At 49.8% G+C, this 25,774-nt stretch overlaps 1 protein-coding gene across 1 annotated transcript in view; it reads left to right on the forward strand.

Moving 5' to 3' along the window:
• Positions 1-3,981: 3,981 nt before the first annotated feature.
• The window catches only part of LOC311188342 (HLA class I histocompatibility antigen, alpha chain G-like), a gene marked incomplete at both ends in the record, with an annotated part of 505,427 nt that continues 483,634 nt past the window's right edge, over positions 3,982-25,774 (forward strand). Inside the window, one exon of the mRNA XM_084259447.1 lies at positions 3,982-4,045. Within this exon, the coding sequence (XP_084115573.1) occupies positions 3,982-4,045 (64 nt within the window). The remainder of the gene's footprint in view (positions 4,046-25,774) is intronic.

The raw sequence follows: 25,774 nt of genomic DNA on the forward strand, positions 1-25,774 counted from the left end.
GCTGGTCAGTTAGATCCAGTTGGCTGGCAAACACTGTGTCTATGGTTTCTAAACAGTTATGGATTTAAGTGTCATCCTCAGATCCATCTGCATTGCTTGGAAGCAGTGTGGCAGGATTCAGGGAATTGGAAACCTGCATTTTCACATTAGGATTGTCTAACAGAGATGCTTGATATTTTCCCATTCACCCAGCGGTCAACCAAAGTCCACCCGTCTGTTCCACAACGTCAAGACCTGATGTGGCATACACACAGTGATGGGGTGACCCAAGGTAAACTTTTCTGCCTTGTGTAGGAGGTCACAAATGGTAGCCACAGCATGCAACATGGAGGCCATCCCTTAGTGGTGTGGTCCAATTTTTTTGACAGATACACAATGGGCTGCATTTCTGGCCCCAACAATTGGATTAGCACTCTTAGGCCAATCCCCTGTCTCTCATGTACATAAAGTCTGAATGGCTTCCTAAGATCTGGAAGCCCTAATGCTGGTGCTGAGATCAACTTTAGTTTTATTTTATCAAAGGCCTTTTGACATTCTGGGGTCCAAGACAAAGGTTCAGAGTCCAAGATTTTGAGAGCATCATATAAGGGTTTTGCTATTAGTCCAAAGTTAGGAATCCAAATCCTGCAAAACCCAGCCATACCCAAAAATCCACGCAACTGTCACCGGTTGCTAGAGATTTTAAGGGCTGAAATTACCTATTTTCTTTCCATCATCAGGCTCCATTTGCCTTCCTTAATTTCAAACCCCAAATATGTCACTGTTTGTTTACATATCTGTGCCTTGTTAGGTGACACCTTACAGCCACATTCTGCCAGGTGATTCAGTACCACTATGGTATTTTCAGACAAGATTCATAGTCTGGACTTGCAATCAATAAATCATCTGCATATTGTAATAAGACGCCCTGGTTTAATTGAACCCTCCCTGCAGTAAGCACATTGATTTCTCCCTAGGGATTCACTTCTCCTGGGTTCACATGTCAGTCCATTACTGTTTCCCTGAAATCCTGTCCTGTGCTCCCTTTGTACAAAAACAGTTGCAGGTTTTGGTCTCCTGTCCTCTCTGTTGTTATAAGCCCAAAATGCCAAGTCCATTACCAAGGACAGACTCATCTCTGTGACACCATCCACCTTTATTAACTTTTTTTTTTTAAGATTTATTTATTTTTACAAGTACTGGGGTACAGGCCAGATGTGCGGGAGAGTGAGAGGATTCACCAGAGACAGAGCGGGGAACAGAACAGGCAGACTGTTGAAATACACTGCTGAGGGGAGCAGCGGGCAAGACAGGAGAGGTCTGCTGTGGGATTCTTGCCAGCTGGCTGGGATTGAACCCCCGCTGCAGAGGCTGCAGACAGCTTCACAGTGCGGCGCTCAACCACCTGCGCCACCAGGGAAGCCCTCCACCTTTGTTAACTTTTTCCTTATGTCTGGGGCATTATGTGTAATGAATACCATAGTGATCAGAGTGTTATCTGGGGCTTCTAGATTTATATCTGTGTGGTCAGTATATGTCTGGATAATTCTTTCAAGAAACTCCGTGGATCCTCATTAGCTCCCTATTCGATCTGTAAGATTTTATTGTAATTTTTTTGTTTGGGGATTCCCTGCTGCAGTCCTACCAGTAAACATTTTTTATAGAGCTCTAACATCGCCATTCCTCCATTGTTGGGTTCCCATTCAGGATCCACCACCGGGACAACCATCTCTGGCTCTGGGGATTCTCCATCCTGTTGGTGGAGGTGGCCAGCCTCCTTCCTGGCTTTCCTCTGCTCATCCACAGTCAGTTAAGTTTGTAGCATGGACTGTATATCTGCCCAGTTAGGGCAGTAGGAGAGGAAGAGAGACGCAAACAAGTTCGCCATCTTCTTAGGAGCCTGCCCATATGAAGGGACAGAACTCCTCCAATGTAGCCGGTCTGTGGTGCTAAAAGGATGGTGCAACCAGAAATACCCAGCAGGTCGCCCATGTTCATTCATACCACCCATTGGCATCTGGCAAAGAGGAAACTGTCCTGCTTCAGGGTGACTCTTTCTGCCAAAGTGGATGCCCCATCTCGTGTAGGGGGAGACGCCATTTTAGTTTCTTCCCCAGAGGGCAGTGAAGGCTGTGGTGCCTCCGGAGTCTGCAGGGGGTGGAGGGGGGTGGCATTGTCACACTGAAAAGGATTTTGTCCTGATGTGTTTAAAGTGTTTAACAAATGATAATTTTCCTCTTCTAACTCTGCCCTCTTGCAGTCCTCATGGGAAGGGGAAGGTTTATCCCTTCTCTGTGCCATCAGCCAAGATTTGGCCATATCCAATTTATGGAGGGCGGCCTGTAACTGGTCCTGCATGCTTTTAAAAGCTGGCTCAAAAACAGTATGGTTTTCATCCCTCATACTCTTAATAGTTTAATCAAGAACCTGAATTTGTTGTTGCATAGCTAAGTTAAGAGCCTGAATTTGTTGTTGCATATTCTCAGTATGTGAAGTAGAACATCTACCTTTCATTGAACCAAGAATGTAGCAAATGGCGCTTACACACATTACAAAAAAAAAAAAAGAAAAAACCCAGAAGCACAGATTGTAAAGTAGGGATGGCTTGGATGGCTTGTAAACCACCCACATATGTAGAGAAGTAAAATCATGTGCCATATACCAGGTTTTATCAAATTATTTACATTTATAAAACTGGTGATAATATTTAATGGAAAAAGGCTACTTAAACTCAAGGCCGGAAAAAAAAAACTGAAAGAACTCAAGCTAGGGATAAAACTGCTTACGCTCACGGTTGAGGCCATCCATGTTTTGGTCAAAAACACACACACAAGAGAAAGCTGTACACAGGGGGGGAAAAAGCAGACTTTTCAAGACCTGAGACAAAGATTACACCACGTGTCCTGCAGACCTAGTGCACATAAGGTGACCATTGCAAGGAAGGTTACTTTGGGCTGGTCAACCATGGATGTAACTTGGTCAACCATGTTGTGCCAAACTGTTACAGGGCAACCCCCATATGAAACGGGTTGTGTGACTGTGGGTCCTCACCTGCACGCTTAAAAGGGACTTATTAATGCTTGACTGCAGGCACACACAAAAGGTTAATAAAAGGTTTATTTACAAAAGAAGGGGAAATAAAGAAATGAATAACTCAGGGAGAAAAAGAGGGAAAATTTTGTGAATCTGTCCTACCAGTTCAGCTGACCTGAAATCCCAAGGGCACGCTGAGAGCTGGCGAAGAGCCAAGAGCCATGAGGCCAAGAGAGCAACACAAGCCCACAAACCTGGCTGCTAAACTCCGCCCTCAGGTCCCAGCAACCCTCCCTTTGGTGACAAAGGGATTTGTCATTCCCAGTGTCCTGATGGCTTTGGTCTGGAGTGGGGGTGGAGTCCACAAAGCCTGTGTGGAGCTTGCTCAGGAAATCCTTTCCCCCTAATATTGTCACTATACTTTTTGTTTTGGAAAATATTTTCATAAAAATATTTTATTTCTTTTAACATGTAGGGTTGTTAATATCATTCTAAATGAATAAGTATTTCTTTTAATTTTTGATCTCTAGCATGGCAAATATTGATGGATATAACCAACAAAATTATCATGGATCCTCATTCATCTGTGAGAGTGTATTCAGATCATAAAGACCAAAATTTTGAGAACCGCTGATTTAAACAGACCCTGGTACAGAGAGACTGGTGTGAGAAAGGCTCCTCAATGCAGAAGCAAAGACACCAGAGCCAAGAGCCACCTGCAGGAGGGTCGGGCACAGTCCCAGCTCTCAGGTGTGGTTCTCAGGACAGTGTTTGGGTGGGGAGCCAAGCGCAGGGAATATTCATCTCCACTTTGTTCTATCACAGGCTGCACCAAGTCCTTCATCCTGTACACGCCCAGTTCTAATTCCAATACATGACTGTCGGAACAAGTCCATCAGCGTCAAGCCTTTTGGGATGTAAAGTCTGCACTGGGTTTTAGATTCTTCTCAGACCCGGAGGATCCAGATTATGCCACCCTCAACTTTCCTCCTGCTGCTGTTTGGGGCCCTGGTCCTGACTGAGACCTGGGCAGGTGAGTACAAAGTTTGGAGGGGATGGCTTTGACCTGGGAGGAGTGAGAGGACCGCCCTGCAGCGGCCAGGACCCGAGAAGGGTCCCCCAACGGCCCTCTCCTCAACCCACATCAAACCCCACACCTCTGCCGGCAGGGGTATCCTGCTCCTTCTTTCCACCCACCCTGTGCCCTGACCTTCTCCTGCCACCCTTTTTCAGTCTCACGAGTGCCCTTGCTCTCTCTCCCTGCCCGGCCCCTTCATCCTCGGACCCAGACACTGGTGCCCCGAGGAGAGTTGGGGTCTCAACCCCTCCCCTCCCCCAGGCTCCCACTCCGTAATATTCTTGCACACCGCGATGTCCCGGCCGGGTTCGGGGGAGCCCCGCTTCATCTGCGTGGGCTACGTGGACGACACGCAGCTCCTGCGGTTTGACAACAACGACCCGAGTCCGAAAATGGAGGCAACAGTGCCGTGGACGGAGCTAGAGGGGTCGGAGTATTGGGAGAGCCAAAAGCGGATTGTCGAGGGCCACTTACACCTGTCCAGGCTCCGACTGAACAACCTGCAGATGTACTACAACCAGAGCGGAACAGGTGTGTGATCCCCGCCTACGGACAGGGGTTCCCTCCAGTCTCTGGGTCCGAGCTTCCCCTCGAGGCCTTGGAACTTTTACCCTGTTTCTGTGTTAGTTTATTACAAATCCCCAACAGCTGTGCTTGCCTGGGGATGGGGGTGGTGCTAAGTGGGGGTGGTGCTAAGTGGGCGCGGCTGACATGGCGGGGGCGGCCAGGGTCTCACACCTTGCAGGTGAGGGATGGCTGTGAAGTGGGCCTGGACGGTAGCCTAAGCCGCTTCAATCAATTCGCCTACGACGGCGTTGATTCCCTCACCCTGATGGAGGAGCTGCGCGCCAGGACCAAAGCGGGCATGGAGGCGCAGACCTGGGAGGATGAGACCTGGGAGGGTGAGTGGGAGGAGGTCCTCGCCTCGGAATTCCACACTCCGCGCCTGGAACACAAGTGTGGGCAGTGGCTCCAAGGACACCTGAAGAAAGGGAACCGGACACTGCGTGCAAGTAAGAGTTGCCTCGGGCCTCCCGTAGGGCCAAGGCTGGGTCCAGCACAGGGAAGGAGAGTGGGCTCAAGGCCAGATACCACCCGCCTATGGCCCCAGAAGGTGAGGAGTCTGCCTGGGTGTCCAGATCCTCGAAAGTGACCCCTAGAGTGCCAGCCCTTCGTGGGGACAATTAAGGAAGGCGCTCTCTCCAGGTGAGGAACAGTCCTCAAATAACTGATCTCTCTGATCCTGGCAGTGTTCTGGTGAGCCAGGTATATCTTGCTCACATCTGGTTCTCAGAGGTTTTAGTTCAGACTCGAACATTCCTGAGTCACTTGGGCCTCTATCCAGGTCAAGACGAGAAGTCTCTAGTCTCTCCCTCAGAGCCCTGCAGCCTGCCACCCTGCACCCTGCACCCTGATTCTAGAACTTTCCAAGGATTAGGAGATTATCCCAGTCTCCAAGGCCAGGCTGGTGTTCCAGTTTTGCACTCTGTCCACCCTCAGGATGGTCATATGAGGCTGCTTCAGTGGCCTGTGAAAATAACCCAAAGTACAAATTTTCAGAACTCCCCAAAACACTCGTGACCCACCACCCCACCTCTGACCATGAGGTCACCCTGAGGTGCTGGGCCCTGGACTTCTACCCTGCGGACATCACCCTGACCTGGCAGCGAGATGGGGAGGACATGACCCAGGACATGGAGCTGGTGGAGACCCGGCCTGGGGGCAATGGAACCTTCCAGAAGTGGGCAGCTGTGGAGGTGCCTTCTGGAGAGGAGCATAGATACACGTGCCATGTGCAGCATGAGGGGCTGCTGGAGCCCCGAGTCCTGAGATGGGGTAAGGAGGGGGTCATGGGCACAGAGCTTCTCAGGGGCATCAGGAGCCCTTCTGGAGCCCTCCAGCAGGATGGGGCCTGAGGCCTGAAAGTCAGTCTCACCTTTTCCCTTCCAGAGCCACCTCCTCAGTCCTCCATCCCCACCGTGGGCAACATTGCAGACGTCCTGGTTCCCCTTGGGGCTGTCCTGCTTTTCCTTGGGGCTGTGCTCACTGAAGCTGTGATTTGGAGGAAGAAGCACTCAGATAGAGAAAACCTCGTATGAGGTCTGAGATTTCTTGTCTAACGTCTGCTTGATACTGAGGGATGTTCCCACACACATGTGCTTTCTCAGCTGAGAGCCGGGTTTGCTGACACTTTTTTTGTAAAGCATGTGAAACTCCTTTGTATGAAAAATGAAGGACAAATATTTCAACTTGATGATTTTGGTCGTGGGGACCTCACTTGAGTAGCTGCAGGTAAAAAGGAAATGTCCCTGCTAAGGACGGAGGAGGCTGGCGCAGCTCCCACACGTGCTTTCTCCTCATGTTCCCCAATCTGCAGCAGGAGGCCTTGTAGCCCCGCCAGATAAAATACTGGCAAGCAGCGAAGCTCAAAGGGCCTCACACCGTGGGGCCGAAGATTCCTTGTGCCTCACACCGTGGGGCTGAAGATCTAACATCCCTTCACTTTTTGTTCCTGGTCATAAAAGGAGAAAAATTTCCCAAAAAAGTACATCAGGCACTACATTATATACATACTGCAAATAAACGGCACAGAAAATTATCTCTTAAAAACTAATTATTAGGGCCTCCCCGGTGGCGCAGCGGTTGAGCGCTGGGTTACGAAGCTGCCCGAGTCCTCTGTGGCGCTGGTTCGATCCCCGGCTGCTTCCCAGCCACCGGAGGAGGGTCCCGCATGGCGCGCAGACCTCTCCTGCCGCCCGCTGCTCCCCTCAGCAGTGTACTTCGGTCCTTCTGCCTGCTCTGCTCCCCACTCTGGCTCTGGTGAATTCTCTCACCCTCCCGCGCTTCTGACTGTACCCAGTGCATGTATAAAACAAAAAAACAAACAAACAAACAAACAAATAAACAAAGAAAGAAAACATGCCTCTATAAAAAAAAAAAACTAATTATTAAACAATTTGGCCCACTTGACAATGGGAGACAAGTTATTGAACATGCCTGACAAGCATTACAATACGACTATTATTTTAAGTCCTTCTTTTGCCTTCCCTTGAAGTTTCTTGGGAAAGTTCTTAAATGGAGCTATTTGAGTTAAGGAGTTTCTAGGTAGAGGAAGTTCTGATAGCTGAGTAGCAGCCAGCCCCTGCTGTGAAGGCCATGTGAATAAGAAAAGTCTTTTCTTGCTTAGGCTTTAGCTGATAGGGATGTCCTGGAGGCTATCAACTGTCTTAGGTTATTGTTTAGCTGAAACAATGAATTTTAGTGTAAGACTTAGTTTTTTATTAACCTTGAAGTTTGCCTTCTTGCTGAGAGCACGGAAAAGGAGATGCACTAATTGTTTCTGCTTTGTTTTTATGCACTTGATAATGTAATCTCAATGCTTGCAAAAAATGTATAAATAAAGAAACTGCTGAGCCTCTCGGCAGAAGATACTAACACCTCACCAAGTGTCGGTGTCTCCTCATTCCCTTCCCCTCAGTTCCTAAGTTTCAGATCATTCGTTTTCGCCGAGGCCGTCTCATCCTTTCAGGAACCCCTGACACGACATTTTGCCGGAGGCTGGTCCTCGGCACCAATCCTGTCCTGGAGCCCAGGACAGGCCAGTTTCTCAGGACCTGCCTCCTCCCTGGCCTCTCACAAAATGTTTTCTTCCTACAGGTAGAGAAGGAGAGAAATACTAAGTCTGGATATAAGTGGGGTAAGAAGGCCCTTAGAAAAGTGTAGATGGCGGGCCTCCCTGGTGGCACAGGGGGCTGGGCATGGCACTTTGGGGTGGTCCACTGCCTCTGCAGCACAGGTTCAGTCCCTGGGCAGCCAGGGAGCAACCCACATGACGAGGCAGACCTTTCCTATCTGGCCTACTGCTCTCCTCAGCAGTGTATTTCAGTCAGTCTGCCTGTTCTGTTTCCCACTCTATCTCGGGTGAATCCTCTCACCCTCTGCACCTCTGTCCTGTACCCCAGCTCCTGTGTGCATAAATGAATAAAACTTTAAAAAAAAAAAAAAGAAAAGTGCAGATGGAGTCTATGCAGGAGCTCACCCACCCCATAAATGTTCCTTTAGACTCATCTTCTGGGCACTCTAACCAGGTTTTGTTTTCTGGTTTTGCCCCAACCAGCTCTTAAAGTAAAACGCTGGGGCCTCCCTGGTGGTGCAAGGGTTTAAGATGCAACCTATAGGGGCCTCCCCGGTGGCGCAGCGGTTGAGCGCTGGGTTGCAAGGCTGCCTGCAGCCTCTGCAGCGCTGGTTCGATCCCCGGCTGCTGGGTGAGAGTCCCACATGGCGCACAGACCTCTCCTGCTGCCCGCTGCTCCCCTCAGCAGTGTACTTCGTCATTCTGCCTGTTCTGCTCTCCGCTCTGGCGCTGATGAATTCTCTCACCCTCCCGTACTTCTGACTGTACCCAGTGCTTGTATAAATAAAATAAATAAATCTTAAAAAAAAAAGATGCAACCTATAAAGCTTGTCGCAGCCTATGTAGCACAAGTTCAATCCCCCGCCAGGGAGCTACCCACATGCACAGCAGTCCTCTCCTGTCTCGCCCGCTGCTCCCCTCAGCAGTGTATTTCAGTCAGTCTGCCTGTTCTGTTCCCCACTCTGTCTCTGGTGAATCCTCTCACTCCCCACCCCGCACCTCTGGCCTGCACCCTAGTTCTTGCATGCATAATTAAAAAAAAAAACAAAAAACGAACTCTACCCTGGCAGAGAAGCTGGGGGTAGTGTGTCATTTCCCTGGAGGGCAAGCCCCCTCCACCCCCCTGCCTAAAGCATCTGGCTGCCCCAGACCTGCCCATAGGGGTTGCAGGCTGCCCCCTTCCTGCCAGACCAGAGGGGCTAGGGAATCCCAGAAGGGGGAGGATAGTGCCTCCGCCTAGTTGCCAAAAGCTCCCCCACCCCCAGACCTTCTTCCTACCTCCATCCCTGACAGATCTGGCCTTCCCAAACCACTTTTGATCTTCTCATCCCTCTTGGGTTTAAGCAGACCATGTTCCCCCCAGAAGGGAATTATGACTGTTTTGTGTTCAGTTCTGATCTCCTCCTCTGGGTGCCCCCATCTCCAACAGCAAGAGGTATATTGGGGTATAGTTTTTTTAATCATACCCTAAGCCCTCACTGTTCCTCCCCTTCTGTGCTGCCACCTTTCAACTGCAATAGTGACCCTGTGCTGTCTGTTTGGTTCTGTGTAGAAACGGGATGTAGAGATGACCTACTCCCCACACTGCCTGGTTCCCCTCCCCACTCCCCTGGTCGTGGCCACTCATGGAGGCAGGACCAGCAAGGGATCTTCAATTAAAAGGAAAATCAGGGCCTCCCCAGTGGTGCAGCGGTTGAGCACTGGGTTGCGAGGCTGCCCACAGCCTCTGCAGTGCCAGTTCAATCCCCAGCCACCGGGCGACGGTCCCACGTGGCGCACAGACCTCTCCTGCCACCCGCTGCTCCCCTAGCGGTGTACTTCTTCATTCTGCCTGCTCTGCTCTGCACTCTGGCTCTGGTGAATTCTCTCACCAACCCATGCTTCTGACTGTACGCAGTGCTTGTATAAATAAATAAATAAATCTTCAAATAAATGAATGAATAAATAAATAAATAAATAAAAAGGAAAATCACAACAATTAAAAAATGTGTACATAAGTTTGTTTCTTCTAATCATTGTCACAAGGTGGGTTCTTGGGTTAAAGAAGAGAATATTAAATTTTTAGAGAAATGAAAGGAAGCACTGAGAACCGTCCAGGATCTGAATGTTTCCTGTGCTAGGTCTGTGCAGGAGAGGCTGTGAGGAGTCGAGGGGGACGGGACCTGTGTCCAGTTGGTGTTCAGTGTGTCGTGGGCTTTGACGTGGTCACTCCTCAGGGGTCATCTCTCTGCCCCTTTGTCCTTGTCCTTCAGGAGCACCTGTCCCAGCAGGGCCTGTGATCACAGGGACTCAGACACCACCTGGGCCTGTCCTGTCTCCAGGACCCTGGGTAGCAAGGACTTCAGGTGGCTGAATCAGCCTAGGCTCAGGCCCTCAGCTGCCATCTTCTGGGTATTTGTTTCTGTCTTTATATTTATCAGGAATTATGCTTGTTTTGTGTTCAGTGCTGATCTTCTCCTCTGGGTGCCCCCATCTCCAACAGCAAGAGGTGTTTATCCTGTCATTGTCCCCACAAGGCCCGGCGTGGCACCTACACACGGGAGTCTGTGGTGTTGGGAGCAGATGTTTAGTCTGGTCTAGCTCTTGCTCCCTGGCAGTTCCCTGGATTATTCCTTCCATCTTCTCTCCAACCTTCTTAATGCCAGATTCTGCAATTAGCAGATCCCATAATTTTGCATTTTTCTCAGATTAATTCCTATTATGTTTCCATCTTCTCTGTTCACTTGTCCTCTCTTCCTGCCTTGAGCTGTAGTAATCCTAGTGCTGGGAACAACTGAACATGGATTTATAAATAAAGTTCAAAATTTGCAGCTGTTTGGAATATGGGGCCCATAAACCTAGAACCCTTCTTTTCTAAAAGGGGAAATGAAATTGTGTGCTGTAGTGTCAAGGGAGTTGCTGTGGGAGGAGAGGAGGGAGAGAAGAGCAGCACTTACAAGAAAAATAGAAGGTGATGAGCTAGAGTGGCCACAAAACTGCATATGATTTGAAGCTAAATTTACAAAGATAATGTCTCTAGACTAAGGAGGACTATTCAAATAACATTTACCAAATGTCAGATATTTGGCACACAGTATTTTTGCATTAGGAATATCAGTGAACTAAAAACAGACAAAATTTGCTGGCCTTGTACAGTATATGTCCAATTGAGGAGAGACAGAGTATTTTTTTTTCCAGCATAATGTCTTAGTTTTCTGCTGTAAAAAACTCTCACAGTGGGGCCTCCCTTGTGGCGCAAGGGGTTAAAACACAACCTATGAAGTTCACTGCAGCCACTACAGCACGAGTTCTATCCCCAGCCAGGGAGCAACACATATAGCACAGCAGACCTCTCCTGACTCGCCCACTGCTCCCCTCAGCAGTGTATTTCAGTTGATCTGCCTGTTCTGTTCCAGACTCTGTCTCTGATGAATCCTCTCACACCCCGACATCTCTGGCCTGTACCCCAGTTCTTGTATGCATAAATAAATAAATCTTTAAAAAAAACTATCTTGGTAGATTAAAGTAAAAAAAAAATTATTATCTTAGAGTTTTGAAGGTCAGAAGACTAAGATGTGTCCATAAGTTGTGTTTCTTTTTTTTTTTTTAAAAAAAAAACTAAGCCAGTTCAACTTTTTTTTTTTTTTAAAGATTTATTTATTTATACAAGCACTGGGTACAGTCAAGCGTGGGAGGGTGAGAGAATTCACCAGAGCCAGAGGGGAGAGCAGAGCAGTCAGAAAGACCGAAGTACACTGCTGAGGGGACCAGCGGGCGGCAGGAGAGGTCTGCGTGCCATGTGGGACCCTCGCATGGCTGCCAGGGATAGAACCGGCGCTGCAGAAGCTGCAGGCAGCTTCTCAACCCAGCGCTCAACCACTGCGCCATCGGGGAGGCCCAAGTTGTGTTTCTTCTGGAAGCTCTGGGGGACGTTAATTCCCTTAATTTTCAACTTTAAGACAACACCTTCATTTTCTTAGCCTGTGTCCTTTCCTTCATCTTCAATGTCAAAAACTTGGAATCTTCTGTCCGAACTCTGCTTCTAACCTCATCTTCTTTCTCAATCTTCTTTCTCTTTTGACTATATCATTGGGCACGCCCAGCTAATCCAGGATAATCTTCCCATATCAAGATCATAAGTTCAACCACATATAAAATCCTTTTACACATATAATATACAATACTTCCTGGAGGCCAGGATGTGGACATCTTTGAAGACCATTAACCAGTCTAGTAAACACAGTCAATGATGTGCTCATGTGAGAATGTGTTAAGTGTCGTGGAAAGTATACAGTGGGGAAGGCCATGCGGAGGGAGTGTGTGGGAAGAGAGAAGATGGCTATTTTACTCATGTAGGTATCATTGAAAAGGTGATATTTGAGGAAAGGCCTCAAGAACACCAGGAGTTATCCATGAAGATGCTTGTGGCAAGTTCTTTCCAGGCAGAGGAACCACAGTGCAAATGCACTAGAATAAAGCAGCCATGTGTTCTGGGAGCAGTAAGGAGGCCAGTGTGGCTGGAGCAGAGAGTCATCAAGACAGGATCACAGTCAGACCAGGTAGGCTGTGAGCAGGATTTTGTCCTTTCATTAACTGAGACAGGTGATTACAAAAGAGTTTTGAGAAAAGAGACATAGTATAACTTTTCTTTTTAAAGGATCACTTTGGGGCTTCCCCTGGTGGCACAGGCAGCGAGCGCAGCGTTGTGAGGCTATTCGATCTGATCTCTGCTGGCTGGCAAGGGTCCCACATGGCGAGGCAGACCTCTCCTGCCTCGCCTGCTACTCCCCTCAGCAGTGTATGTCATCAGTCTGCCTGCTCTGTTCCCCGCTCTGTCTCTGGTGAATCCTCTCACCCTCCCGTGAATCTGGCCTGTACCCTGGTTCTTGTATAAATAAATAAATAAATAAATCTTTAAAAAATAAATAAAAGGATCATTTTGGCTGTTTAATTGGAAACAAAATCTAGTGCTTTTAGGCCAATGATATAGTAGGGAGAACTGCAGGAAACCACTTCAGTGTTCTAGATTAGAGATATTGATTGCTTGGCCTGGGATGTAGGCAACAAAAATAGTAGGAGTGGTTAGAGTCTTGATTTATTTCAATGATGGACTTTTTGCAGCATTTCCTAATGGATAGAACATGCAGAGTGAAAAAAAAAAAAAAGAGTCAGAGAGAACACCAAAAAGTTCTTCAAATTGTCCAAACTAAGATATGGTTTGCCTTTAATAGGATAGAGAAGTTTCCGGAAGGAGTATATTTGAGGAGAGAGCAGTTTAGGATCTGTTGAAGTTGAAATATTTATTAGAGAAGCAAATGAGAAAGTTGTGTTGGCACTTAAGCAGGTGAGTCTGGAGTTTGGGAGAAATGTGTGGATTGGAGAAATGCACTTGGAGGTGATAGGGTAAAAATAATGTTTAAAGTCTTGAGGATAAATGAAATCAAGTAACAAGGAGTGAACCCTGGACTTCCATTGAGGAGGGGCATGGCCACATGGCACACCAGGAGCCTGTGCCATCCTGACACCGCACCTGGAGGGCGTGTATAACAGGGAGCCCCAAGCCTTTCTGTGCCCAGAAACCATGTGGATATCTTCTTAAATTTCAGATGGTCTCAAGTAGAGTGTGGGTGTCTGTGTTTCTAACAAGTATGGTGCCAGCGCTTCTGGTCACTTTAGCAAGATCATAGGCCAGGATTTCCTCATGGCTGCCAATCAGCCTCGTCAGAGACTTTTTCAAATATTTGACACCGGGTTGATTCAAAAGAACACCTGTACCCCTGTGTTTATTGCAGCACTATTTACAATAGGCAAAACCTGGAAACAACGGAAATGCCCATAAATAGATGACTAGATCAAGATGGTGTGGTATATATACACAATGGAATATTATTCAGCAATCAAAAAAGATAAACTCATGCCACTTGCAGCAACGTGGATGGAGCTAGAAGGAATTGTGTGTGTTCAGTGAAATAAGCCTGAAGAATAAAGAAAAATATCAGATGGTTTCACTTATAGCAGGAATATAGGGGAACCAAATAAGACATCAATGTGTTGGGGCTCCCCCGGGTCACAGCGGGTTGAGCGCAGCGCTGTGAAGCTGTCCGCAGCCTCTGCAGCGCGGGTTAGATTCCCGGCCGACAAATATTGGCAACCAGAGCCAGGACGGTGAGTTTCGGGTAGCGGTTCCAGGATCAGATCAAAACCCTATTCCCACCATAAGGCTGGGGTGTCGCGAGTCTCAAGGTCGACTGACCCCTCGAGGATGGTGGCTCTGCCAAGCCCCTCCACCGGGAAGAGCCGGGGAGACTTTCCCGCCTGCCTTTTCATTTTCAGTTTTTGGTTTATTCAGGGTGAGAGGCGGGGTGACCGCGGGGTGACCTCGGGGCTAAACACAGGGGTGGGTTTCAGGGTCTCACACCCTCCAGAGGGTGTTTGGCTGTGAAGTGGGGCCAGACCTGAGCCTCCTCCGCGGGTGTGACCAGTTCGCCTACGACGGCGCGGATTCCATCTCCCTGAGCGAGGACCTGCGCGCCTGGACCCCGCGGACTCGGGGGCTCAGATCACCCAGCGCGCGTGGGAGGCGGCGGGCAGGGCCGAGCGGGTCAGGCACAGTGTGCAGAGCAGGTGCTTCCCGTGGCTCCGCAGACTCCTGGAGATGGGGAAGGAGGTGCTGCAGCGCGCAGGTAAGAGGGGCCACGAGGCCTCGGACCTCCCCTCTCCTGGCCCCCACAGGGAAATGGAATAATGGGCAGAACAGCAGCTGCTTTCTGGGCAAAGAGGGAGAGTCCTCCTGGGTGTCATGTTCTGTGCTAGAGAGAGACTCGCCCAGAAGACACCACTTTTCTGGACAGTTAAGGAATCCAGTCTTTCCCGAGGGAGGGGAGGCCGTCCTGAAATAACTCTTCCTGGATCGGTTTGACCCAACAGCCCTCTTGGGAACCATGAGTTTCTCTTTCATGGTCTTGTTTTTGGTCTAAGAACATTTCTGGAATGTTCTCCTACCTTTCCGTGTCATTCACTCTCCACCCAGGTCAGGAGCAAAAGTCTGTTCTCCTTAGGGACCTGCATCCTCCTACCCTGGGCTCTCACCTGATTATCCCAGATTCTCCAGACTAGGCTGGTTTCTGGGTTTTGTGCTTCCTCCCTCCAAACCAAAAGTCATGTCCATTCTGAGGATGGTCAGTGAGGCTGCTTCAGTGTCCAGGAAGGAAAAACCCAAAGTGTGAATTTTTTGTCCCTTCTCCTCAGATCCCCCAAAGGCACATGTGACCCTCCACCTCTCCTCTGAGCATGAGGTCACCCTGAGGTGCTGGGCCCTGGGCTTCTACCCTGCAGACATCACCCTGACCTGGCAGCGAGATGGGGATAACTTGACCCAGGACAACAGCTGGTGGACACCAAGCCTGGGGCCTGAGGGGGATGGAAACTTCCAGAAGTAGGAGGCTGTGGAGGTGCCTTCTGGAGAGGAGCAGAGCTACACATGCCATGTGCAGCATGAGGGCCTGCTGGAACCCCGAGTCCTGAGATGGGATGAGGAGAGGGACATGGGCACTGAGCTTCTTCTCAGAGGAAACAGGAGCCCTTCTGGAGACATTCAGAGGGTCAGAATGAGGCTTGGGACTCAGTGTCTCACCTTCCCTTCCCTTCCAGTGCCACCTCCTCAGCCCACCATCCCTACCAACTCCACCGACTCTACCGTGGGCATCACTGCTGGCCTGGTTCTCCTTGGAGCTGTGCTCACTGGAGCTGCAGTTGCTGCAGCTGTAATGGGGAGGAAGAAGCACTCAGGTAGGGAAGGGAATGGGGGGATCTTGTCCACTGGGGGCTTTCATGTCCCAGGGAGAACTTGCCCTGCCTGGTTAATGGGAAGTACCATCCACACATGTGTATTACCCAGAGGGCCTTTGGACTAGTCCCCCTTCACCTCCTTTCTTCATTTTTCCCAGCCCAGACCTGGGTCTTTAGTCACAGTTCTGGAAACTTCCCTGTGGTGCAGGGTTAGAAATTCCTTTAGGACTTCTGACCTGACTCCTCCCTGGTCTCACATGATGTTTCATCCCGCAAGCTGGCTTATTAGGTTGTACATCTTGGTCAACTACTGGACAGTTTCCATTCATGATGGTGATTTTCATATCTTCAAATCTTAAGGCCATTTATTAATGGCTCAGCTCCCCATACATACCTTCACCTCTTCTTTGACTACAACTGTGGACAATATTTTACATTGTGGGATAGAATTGGGGCCTCATTCAAAAATTCTTCCTCTTTTGAAGGAAAAGGACCACAGTTATGTGAAGAAGGAGACAGAAAAAAAGTACAGCAGCCAGCAGGAAATGGTAAAAAATGGAAAGTTATTCCAGGGAGAAGTTACAAAGGCTGAGCAGATTATCGCCCAATTATTAAATATTTCTAATGAGGAAAAATAATCTACATCCAACCAGGAGTCATAGCAATGGTAGCATCTGAAACTCTGCATTGAGGGCCCTGCTGAGGGATGGACATGCTGAGAGACCAAGAGGAACCAACCTCCTGTGTAAACACCAGGGGTGACCTAAGAGGTGACTGTGTCTTTCCAGCCAGTGAATATGTAACTTATATTGCCTCAACAATAATTTTTAAAAAGGTGGAGCGAAAGTAAATGATTGAGGGGACCAGGTTATATCCTTTTGCTTTAACTTACCACATTCATTAAGGAAAACTCATTGTGCTTAATAACACCAAGGCTCAGCGCCATAACAAGGAAACACAAATACAGGATTCAGGTGGTGCCTGGTGTCAGGAGTGAGCTCGGTCTTCCATGTGGGTCCAGCAGTGACTACTTGTCATACTTTGCTCATGGGGAAGCCTCAGCATGACAGCAGGTCTGATAGAATCTAGTAGTGACTGCGCAAGTGACCCACTTCCTAGCAGGTAGGATGACACTGTCATCTCCCCACACACAGGAAGCTTCTTCTCTGGGGACATTGTCAAATGTTACATGTTACTCATCAAGAAATAAGCTGGAATTTCTAAAAAATATCCATGCTACCATGATTCAATCCAGATATGACATTATTTCACTAACGATTTTGATGGTTATTATGTAAAACCATTATGTAGTAAGCATAGAATTATGTGATTCTAAATGTATTTACAAAGGGAAACTTCATGCCTAAGTTGTATATTTGGCTACTGGATTTTTCACTAAACTGATACACTGTGCTTTTGCTATGTTTCAAAGTGAAAAAAACTATACTTTTCTATAAAAGGAAAAATTGCCAAATATTTAGGCTTGACACTGAACATTGGTTTGGAATTCATGATCTTTTCTCTGAGTAAGATGTGTTATCAATGGACCTTTCTGGACAGAGATTGACATGGTGCAACTTCTCTTTAGAAGCCCCAGTCTGGCTGCTGTGCAGAATCAACAGTGCAGGGTAAGAGGTGGGAAGATAAAGTAGGAAACTAGCACAGATTCTAGGATGGAAATTTGGTAGCTTTATGGGGTCTGATCACAAAAATAATAGGAAGTCATTGGAGCTGGATATTTTTAGAGATGGACTTTATAGCATTTCCTAATGTGACATCTGGGCTATGAGAAAGAGGGGTCAGGAGGCCACCCAACATTTCAGACTGTGAAGTAGAGATGTGCAGGGCCTGTCACTATCCCTGGATTTCTCACTCATTTGATACAATTTCACAACACAAATTGTCCAAGTAAAATTTACTAAAGGCAATAATAGATACATGTGAATGTGTATATGCCTGTATATAATAGTATAGTGTGTAACACTGACTCCAGACCCCTGTGGCTTACACAGCTCTTTCCTGCCCCCTGAGTGGTGGGACATGCGGGCTTTGTTGGAGCGGCTGCCTCAGGGGGCATAGCCAGACAACAATGGGAGCAGGAGTCTGAAAGGGCTGGCAACAGCAGTGGTGGTTTCCTGCCCTGGCACCTGCATGTGCAGGTGGGAGCTGGTGGGCACAGCTCTAGAGGTGGTGGCAGAGGGGGTGTTTCCTGTCAGGGGGCAGGCAGCCTTCAGAGGGCCCCTCCCCCAGAGCAAGCTAGGGTTAAGCACAGGAGCCCCTAGAGCTTAGGCTCCCCCCGTGCCCCCCAAAGGAGCTGCTTCTGGGCAGTGCTACCGCCCTGCAGTGGGTGCCACAAGACAGCTTCGCTGAGGCCACCTCGCTGGGCTAAGGATGAGAGCTGGGGACACAAATGGGTTTGAATGGTGCCCACCCACCCTGGCAGGCTCCAGAAGGTGCTGCTTGAGGACAGGGCCCAGGCTACCCTGACAGCTGTGCCCACTGCAACCAGCAGCGGGAGTGGCAGTGGGTGACAGTAGGTGGGCACTTTACCACCAGTCACCATCAGTGTCATGGACAAATGCGGCAGCCAATCTGGCAGCAGAGGCTCTCTGTCCCCCCACATACCACCCCAGGGCATGCAGTCCACTGGGGCTACAGCAGCAAGGTCCCCTTTGAGACCTGTCATTGCTGCTGACTGTCCGACACCACCTCCCGGTGCTATTGCTTCCTTCCCATCCAGCCAGGCCATCAGACTGTGGCTGTGCCTGCTGGGCTGTCTCCTCAGAGGTGAGCACCCCCTGGGAGCACCTCCAGCTGCCACTGTGAGTTGGATCCTGGCCCAGTGCTTATGGCTGTGCCACCCTCCCTGATGGGACTGTACCACCTCACATGGGCAGCCTTAATTTAGGACTATCGGACACTGTGGACACTATCTGGGGTGACACAGCTGGCCACGGAGGCCTTAGAAACTCTTTATTTCCCTGCTCTCCTGTTCATTAGAAAAACCTCACTGCTGTTCCCTGAGCCTGAGTGGTTGCAATTGAGCGCACGGGTGAGAACCACAGACAGTGCCCTGTGCTCTGCCTTAGCTCTGTCCTTCTGAGAGGGGCCCAGGGAGGAAGGGCCCATACTTAGGACAGGAACCTGCACACATGCAGGCTGCACACACACGCTACATGACTCATGATTTGTTTTCTTTGAACTAAAGCTCTTGTTTAAACTGAGATCCTGCCCTGCTGATGCCCCAAAGAATGCCAGACACTGACGCCTCTGATGTACCAGGGGCAGGATAACCGGGAGGCTAAAGGCAAGTTCTGGGGCTGATCATGACGGACACCAGGAGTGTCAGCTGTGATGGGCTGTTCTGATGGACGATTTGCTCAGAACATAAAGGTTTGTCAGCGCAGAGAGCACCGGGAGACACACAGGAGAGAGGTATGTAGAGAAGGCTGCCTTGCTTCTTGGCTTTGGACTTGAACCAGGAATGTAGAGACATGGAAGTGACACCGTGATGGCCTGACTTGGATCCCTGCCCAGGGAGCTACCCACATGGTGCAGCAGACCTCCCCTTTCTTGCCCGATGCTCCCCTCAGCATGGCATTTCAGTAGATCTGCCTGTTTTGTTCCCACCTCTGTCTCTGATGAATCCTCTCACTCCCCTCCCTCGCCTACCTCTGGCCTACACCCCAGCTCTTCTGCACATAAATAAATCTTAAAAAAAAAAAATGTTTGTTTGCATAAATCCAATAAAGTTCTTCTTCCCTTTCTCTTTAATAGACAATTGGAAATATGGGTATTTTACCAAGGCTTTGTCTGGAATGTTGTGTTTTCAGAAACCAGACTGATCTCAGAGCCTACAAGAAAACAGTAAATTCGCACCTGTTTTAGGGGTACAAGGTCTGTCATGATGGTAAAGAAGGCAACGCCTTGACAGGTCCAGAAACCCCAGATGTCTTGGGCGCCTCGAGAAGGTTTTCCCCAAAGATACAGGTGCCGCAGGCCATGTCTGATGGTGAGATCTTGGCGTGGTCCTGAGCCCTGACTCCTGGTGTTTAGGAGCTCTCAGTCTGAGGGATCCTATGTGAAGTTCCAACAAAGCAAAATTAAAAGGTCTGCATAATAATTTCTGTTCCTGTTGAGTTCGTGCAAACGACTGTGGTAGTGTAGTACCTGGGTGAGGTCAGGTGCTGATAGCAAGTTCTAGAGTTGAACGTGCTGGAGACCAGGAGCAGCAACTGTGACGGGCTATTCTGACGGCTGTTTGCTGTGACTGTCTTTATGTAACTGATTATAACAAGGCCAGCTGGAGATGAAATGGGGGAACGGTGCGATGTCCCCCCATTCTCTCAGATCAATGGCCTGGATCTGAGAAGTGAAAGTGCTTATAGATTCAATTCTTGACTCTGCTTGTGGCTTTCTGGTGGTGACGGGCAGCAGACCCAGGCCTATTCCTCTAACACTTGTAGATATTTGCTATCTGTCCCTTTTGTTTTATATTCCCTTTTCTTTTCCTTGCTGCAGGGGCTGGAGCCACAAAGATATCTGAAATGTATGTCATGGCGCGTTCTGTCCTTGTTGTCTTCCATGGATTTTATGGCTTCTGGTCTTAAGTCCCAGCCTGTTATCCATTTTGAGTTGATTTTTGTGTGAGGTGGGAGACAGTGGTCCAGTTTCATTCTTTTGCACGTGGCTGTCCAGTGTCCCCAGCACCGTTTATGGAAGAGGCTTTCCCTGCGAACCCCTCATCCTAACCTTGTCAACATGAAGTTCACTGGATGGCACGTTGGAGAAAGGGGTTTATTCTTCCCATGAGTAGTTGTATTTTCAATTCACAATTCATTTTATCTTCTCCACTGTATTTGTATTTATCTGAAACTATTTCAAAAGACTTGAAACAATTAAAAAAGTTAGAGGCATATGTCCATTAAAGAGGGAAATAAATGATTAACCCATCAGCATCAGGACAATTTGTATCTGACAAGACAGAACAGGGAACAGGGTGTGTTGAGAAAGCAGCAGGTACAGACTCTGAGGAGCTGGAGAGGCAGTGAAGGGGGTGAGTGTCCTTCCTGCAGGGTGTCCAGTGTCCTCCAGGGTTGTCCAGGGTCACCTGCCCTGTACTCTATACTTTCTCCCCCTCTTTTTCCTCCCCACATGGGCCCAAGGACAGCACAGGGGGGAGATGAGGTTTCTGGGTGTGTCCTCCTGGGGCAGTTTTGAGTCCAAGTTTCCCTCCTGCTCCCCTCCCCCTGGGGTGGTTGGAGCTGGGGGCTGGACTGGGCTGAGAGCTGGGGTGAGGGGGGCACATCCTGCAGTTTGGGCCTCTCCCCAGGGAGTCTGGCTGGTCCTCTACCCTGGGGTGGGGTGGGGGGGTAACTTTCAGTGTTGGTTGGGAAACTGTTATCCCATCTTTCCCCGCACGGGACTCTACTGGGAGCTCACGCTAGGAGTGTGCTCTGCCTTTATGCGGCCCATGGCAGAACCCAGAAGGAGCATGCAGGCTTGGGGCCCAGGGGTGCCCCTCATTCTCCCTGCTAACAGGCTGAGTGTGTTTTCTCTGATCAGGACTCATTTCCCCTTCTCTGCTGCTCTGTCCCAGCAGGTCCCTGACCCTGGGGCAGAAATCTGCCCCCCCACCCCCGGGTTAGCAAGGACAAGGAAAAGGAGGGCGCCCAGAAGCCCTCAGTGGAGATCTGACCCGGCTCCTGCTGTGTTTGGGGCAAGGCCTCCTCCTTGTCCCTGGCAGGTCAGGGCTGGGGAGGGACTGACCTTCAGGTGAACTGAACAAGCAGACAGAGCAGGACAGGGGTCTGTAGAGGGACCCTGGGGGGACCGACTCCTGGGGGATAACGTCCTGTGTCCTGATGCTTCTCAGGGACACCTGCTCACACTGAGGGGGACAGGACCACAAGCAGGCGCTGCCTGTCCTTCATGGGGGCCTGGGTCTGGGCCTCTGTCTTGGGGAGTCACCAGGTGTGATGATGGGGACGGGAGGGCAGTTTGCACCCCAGGCCCAGGTGCAGGGAAAGGAGGGCCTGGTATTCTGAGCAGTGTGGGTCTGGGGTGTTGTTCCACAGGGTGGGAAGGGAAGGGAGGATGTTTTTCTCCAATAAACCTCATGTTCTAGCACCACAGAGGCTCAGCAGCCTTCAGAAGAGCTACGTCTGTACTTCTTGGTCTCAAGGCCTAGGGGTCACTAGGAAGGGCCCTGCTTCTGCTGGTGGGGGGGGGGGGGTCCCTGGGCCCTGCTCCCCCCTGAGCCTAGAGCTCCTGGCTGCCTGATCCTCTGTGTGGGCCTGGCTGCCTCCTGCCCTGTCTCTCCCCAGCCCTGAGGACATGGAGCCTGCTCCTGCCCCAGCTCTGTGCTCTGCCTCCTCCCTCCCTGTTTCTCCTCCTCCAGCTGCCCCAGGGGGGTCCCCAGGTGAGTGTGTCCCTCCTGGTCTCCCTCAGTGGGTGGGGCCCAGGGGCTCTGGGAGCTCTTCCTTCAGGAAGGACAGCCCTGTGGGGGCCCTGGCTCTCGAAAGTTGGGGGTGCTCCCCAACCACTCATGTGACGACACAGTTCAGAGCAGTCTCTCAGCTGGAACATGGGGGCAGGGATGACATTACTCAGTCAGGGATTTATGGATTTTAAAAAATCAGCTGTCTAAAATGTGAAAATACCTTTCACCTCATTTTTTTGCTTTTGATTTATTTGTATCAGAAACACTTGTCAGTTATTAATTCATTTCACTCCACCAATATCTATATATTATGTGCCATGTGCTGTGCATAAAACAAACAGATTCGCTGTATTCACAGAGCTGCTTTCTTGGAGGAGTCAGTGCATAATAAAGACAAGAAACCCATCCCCCCCATACCGAACACCGGCCTCAGTTTCCCTCAGCCAATAAAAGGAAACAGAGTTTGAGGAAAAGGAAAGCGGTTTAATTTGTTGACAAATCTGTTATAGGACAGGAAGAGGGGCAGCCCAAACCCCGCAAAACTGCCTATTCTAATTGGGTTCTGCCATCCGCCGCATCAACACAAAACATAGGAGACTTTAATGGGAAGGAACTTTAATAAACTTTAATAACTTTAATAACTTCAATATAGGTAAGGCGAAGAGTCTAGTTTCTAAATGAAGCAACCAAAGTTACCCGTCCCCTCGTGGGTAAAAGTCCATCCATATGGGATCGGCCCAGAACAAGGCCCCAAAGCCTGCCACAAGTCTAAAGCATCTTCCAGTGGGGACCCACAAAAAAGGGCCAGAAACAACCAGACAAGCCCGGAAGGAAAAGAGCAAAATCAACATCAAGATAAAAGCTGCCAATGTCACCTCCCCATGGGTCTCACCCTCATCTGTGTCACCCAGTCCACGACCAAAAGACAAGAGCAGTTTCTTCACGTGTCTCTAGGCTCCATGCACCTCCTCCAGGTCTCCTGGCTCCATTCTGCTTCCTTCCTCTGTCTCTTCTGCTGCTTCTTCTCTCCCTGCTCAGCTCCACCCTCCCTTGGGTGGGTCAGGGAACCTCCCCCTTTCCTGGGGACCACCCTGTTACAAAATGAGGAGGGCAGCCGACTCATGTCTGAAAGACCACCGTCCTGCTCTTTGGCAGAGGGCAGGGGTATTTATACAAAGGGAAAAAAGGGGAAGACTGGCAAGGATCTGCAAAGGGAAGGGGGAAGGGGTGAGCATGGAGATAGGCGGGCACCAGCTTGTTTTTCTTCAATAGCAGATGTTTCACTTTCTCTTCCTTGAAATACAGGAATGGGGCCTCTATGGTGGCGCAAGGGGTTAAGCTGTGAAGCTGTCCACAGCCTCTGAAGCACCAGTTCGATCCCAGCCCTGCCAGGGAGATACCCTCATGGTGAGCAGACCTCTCCTGTCTCACCTGCTGCTCCCCTCAGCGGTGTATTTTGCCAGTCTGCCTGTTCTGTTCCCCTCTCTGTCTCTGGTGAATCCTCTCACCACCCCCTTCCCCGTACCTCTGGCCTATACCCCAGTTCTGGTATGCATTAATAAAGAAATCTTTAAAAAAAAAAGGAAAATAATAAAAAATAATAATAATAAAATGGAAAAAGAAAGAAATGCAGGAATGCTCATCTGGGAGATGAGTTATAAAGATAAATCTCTCAAACAAGGGGGAAATTGCAACAAATGGGGGGAAGACAAACTCTTAGTCCTGTTAATGCCCATCAAAGACAAACCTGTAGGGACATAGGGGAAAGACAACCTTGTTAATGCCTGTCTAAGAGACTGCTCATTTGTTACTGTAATACCCCCACCTGTAGAGGGGCTGAGAGGAGGGACAGGCAGGGAGCAGGCCGGGCAGCAGGGGAAAGAAGGGTGTGGGGGTTCCTGTGTCCATTAAGGGGGTCAGTGTAGATGGTGGGATGGGAGCAAAGCCCTGGGGAGGAGTGATGGGGGTGAGGGTCCCATGGAGGGAACAGCCTGTGGGGGGCTGGCTGGTGCCCGGTGAGCAAGGACAGAGGGGGTCGCCCTGCTCATTACTTACAGGAAGGACATGAGAGGTGAGCCTCAACTAGTGACTTGATGGTCGTAAGTTATATCTCAATTAAGTGGCTTTAGAACCATATTAAGAAATGGGTCTACAAGTTGCCCTGTGTCTGTCCTCCACTGTATCCACATCCAGGGCTTGTGGGGCAGGAAACTGCCTCAGCCCACGAGGAGCTGAGCACAGACGGCTTCACTGCACAGATGCTCTCAAGGAGCCTCTTCTGTGTGGCCCTGAGTCACGTGATAAGATGCTGATGTCACGCTGCCTCTGTGATGGGAGAGACTTTTGGGGGCCTTGGGTGGGAGGCAGCTTATTTTTCATGTGGGCAGAATGGAAATAATTTGTGCCCAGAAGGTCTTCTGTGTTGATTTTTGATTTTCCATCAATTCTGTGATAAACATGAGGGGAGACAACTCCCCCCCGTGAGTGTGTCTGACTCGCTGGCTCTTCCTTGTGAGGAGAATGAAGCAGAAGGGACGTGCAGAGTCAGGCTCACAGGGGCTGAGACTTCCCACCCAGGCTCCCCTCCTGGGCCCTCTCTGGGGTGACTCCCTCCACACGGTGGACCCTCAGCTAAGGGGACACCCACAGGACAAGGACCTGAGGGTTTTCTCCAGGAGCCACATGCAGGAGCTCTGAGGCAGGTCCTTCCACGCTGATCACGGCCATTCAGATCCGCCAACATCTCGTCCCCATCGCAGCCTCGTGGGACCCAGAGCTGGAGCCTCTGAGTGAGGCCTCTCCTGCTACCTCCCCCTCAGAGACTGCGGAGACGCCAGATCTTTGTTTTAGGTGCAAAGCAGGAAGTGATTTGGTACAAACCAATAAAATATTCAGGCGATAAAGTGATCAGTGGCTGTTTTCTCACAAGAAACAGTGGAGGCCAGATTAGCTCACGTGACAGTCAAGGTCCTGATTGCAATGAGCTGTCAGACAAGGATTCCACGTCCTCTGAAGTGTCCTTCAAAATATGTGATTTTAAAGAATCATTTATACCGTTTTTAGATTCCCATTTAATTTTGCTGTTTTGTTTCTTTATACTATCCCCAGAGCGGTGTCTGCAGGGTCATGGCACAGAGGGGCTGTCAGCAGCCTGGAGCTGTGAGCCAGGGTGACTCTGACCCGCCTGCAGGGAGTGGGGCCCTGGAGCCCCAGAATCAGCCCCCAGGGCTGGCCCTCCAGAGCAGCGCAGGCCTTTCTCCTCTTGATTCCCTGAATCACCTCCTCTTGATTCCAGGAATCTCCCTGCCACCCAGCATTGGGGAGTTGGGGAGGATGTTGTGGCTCAGGAAATGGGGGCCTCCTCCTAACCATCTGTCCTCTCTTCCTCTCTCTCCTTCATCAGCCTGAGTGTGTGTGTTTGAGTCACACCAGCCCTGCACAGACAGGAAAGGCCCAGAACTTAAGTGATTCCCTGGTCAGTTACAGCACCAGCCCCTCTGCAGTCCCACCAGGGGAGACAGAGACTCTCCCAGCCCCAGCCAGAGCCTTGTCACCCACACAGACTTTCCCCTCACAGTGTTCCCGATGCTGCCCTTCCTGGCCCCACCCTCCCTGGTGCCCCCACCACTCCTTTTGGGCCCCATCCCCTAGTCCCCATTTTTATCCTATGCTCCATTTCCAGGAGCCTCCCCATTTTCCTGGTCATTCCCTGGGGGCTCTCCTCGACCCTCCCCTCATTCAGGGATGGAAAATTTTTAAAATATGTATATTTATTTCTATTTTCTGACAGCGTGGGTCATCTTTCTATAGTTATTGTTTCTCTTAGGTGCGGCCCTTTCAC

This window comes from Talpa europaea (genome assembly GCF_964194135.1).
Source record: "Talpa europaea genome assembly, chromosome: 2".
In the NCBI taxonomy this organism is placed as follows: Eukaryota; Metazoa; Chordata; class Mammalia; order Eulipotyphla; family Talpidae; genus Talpa; species Talpa europaea.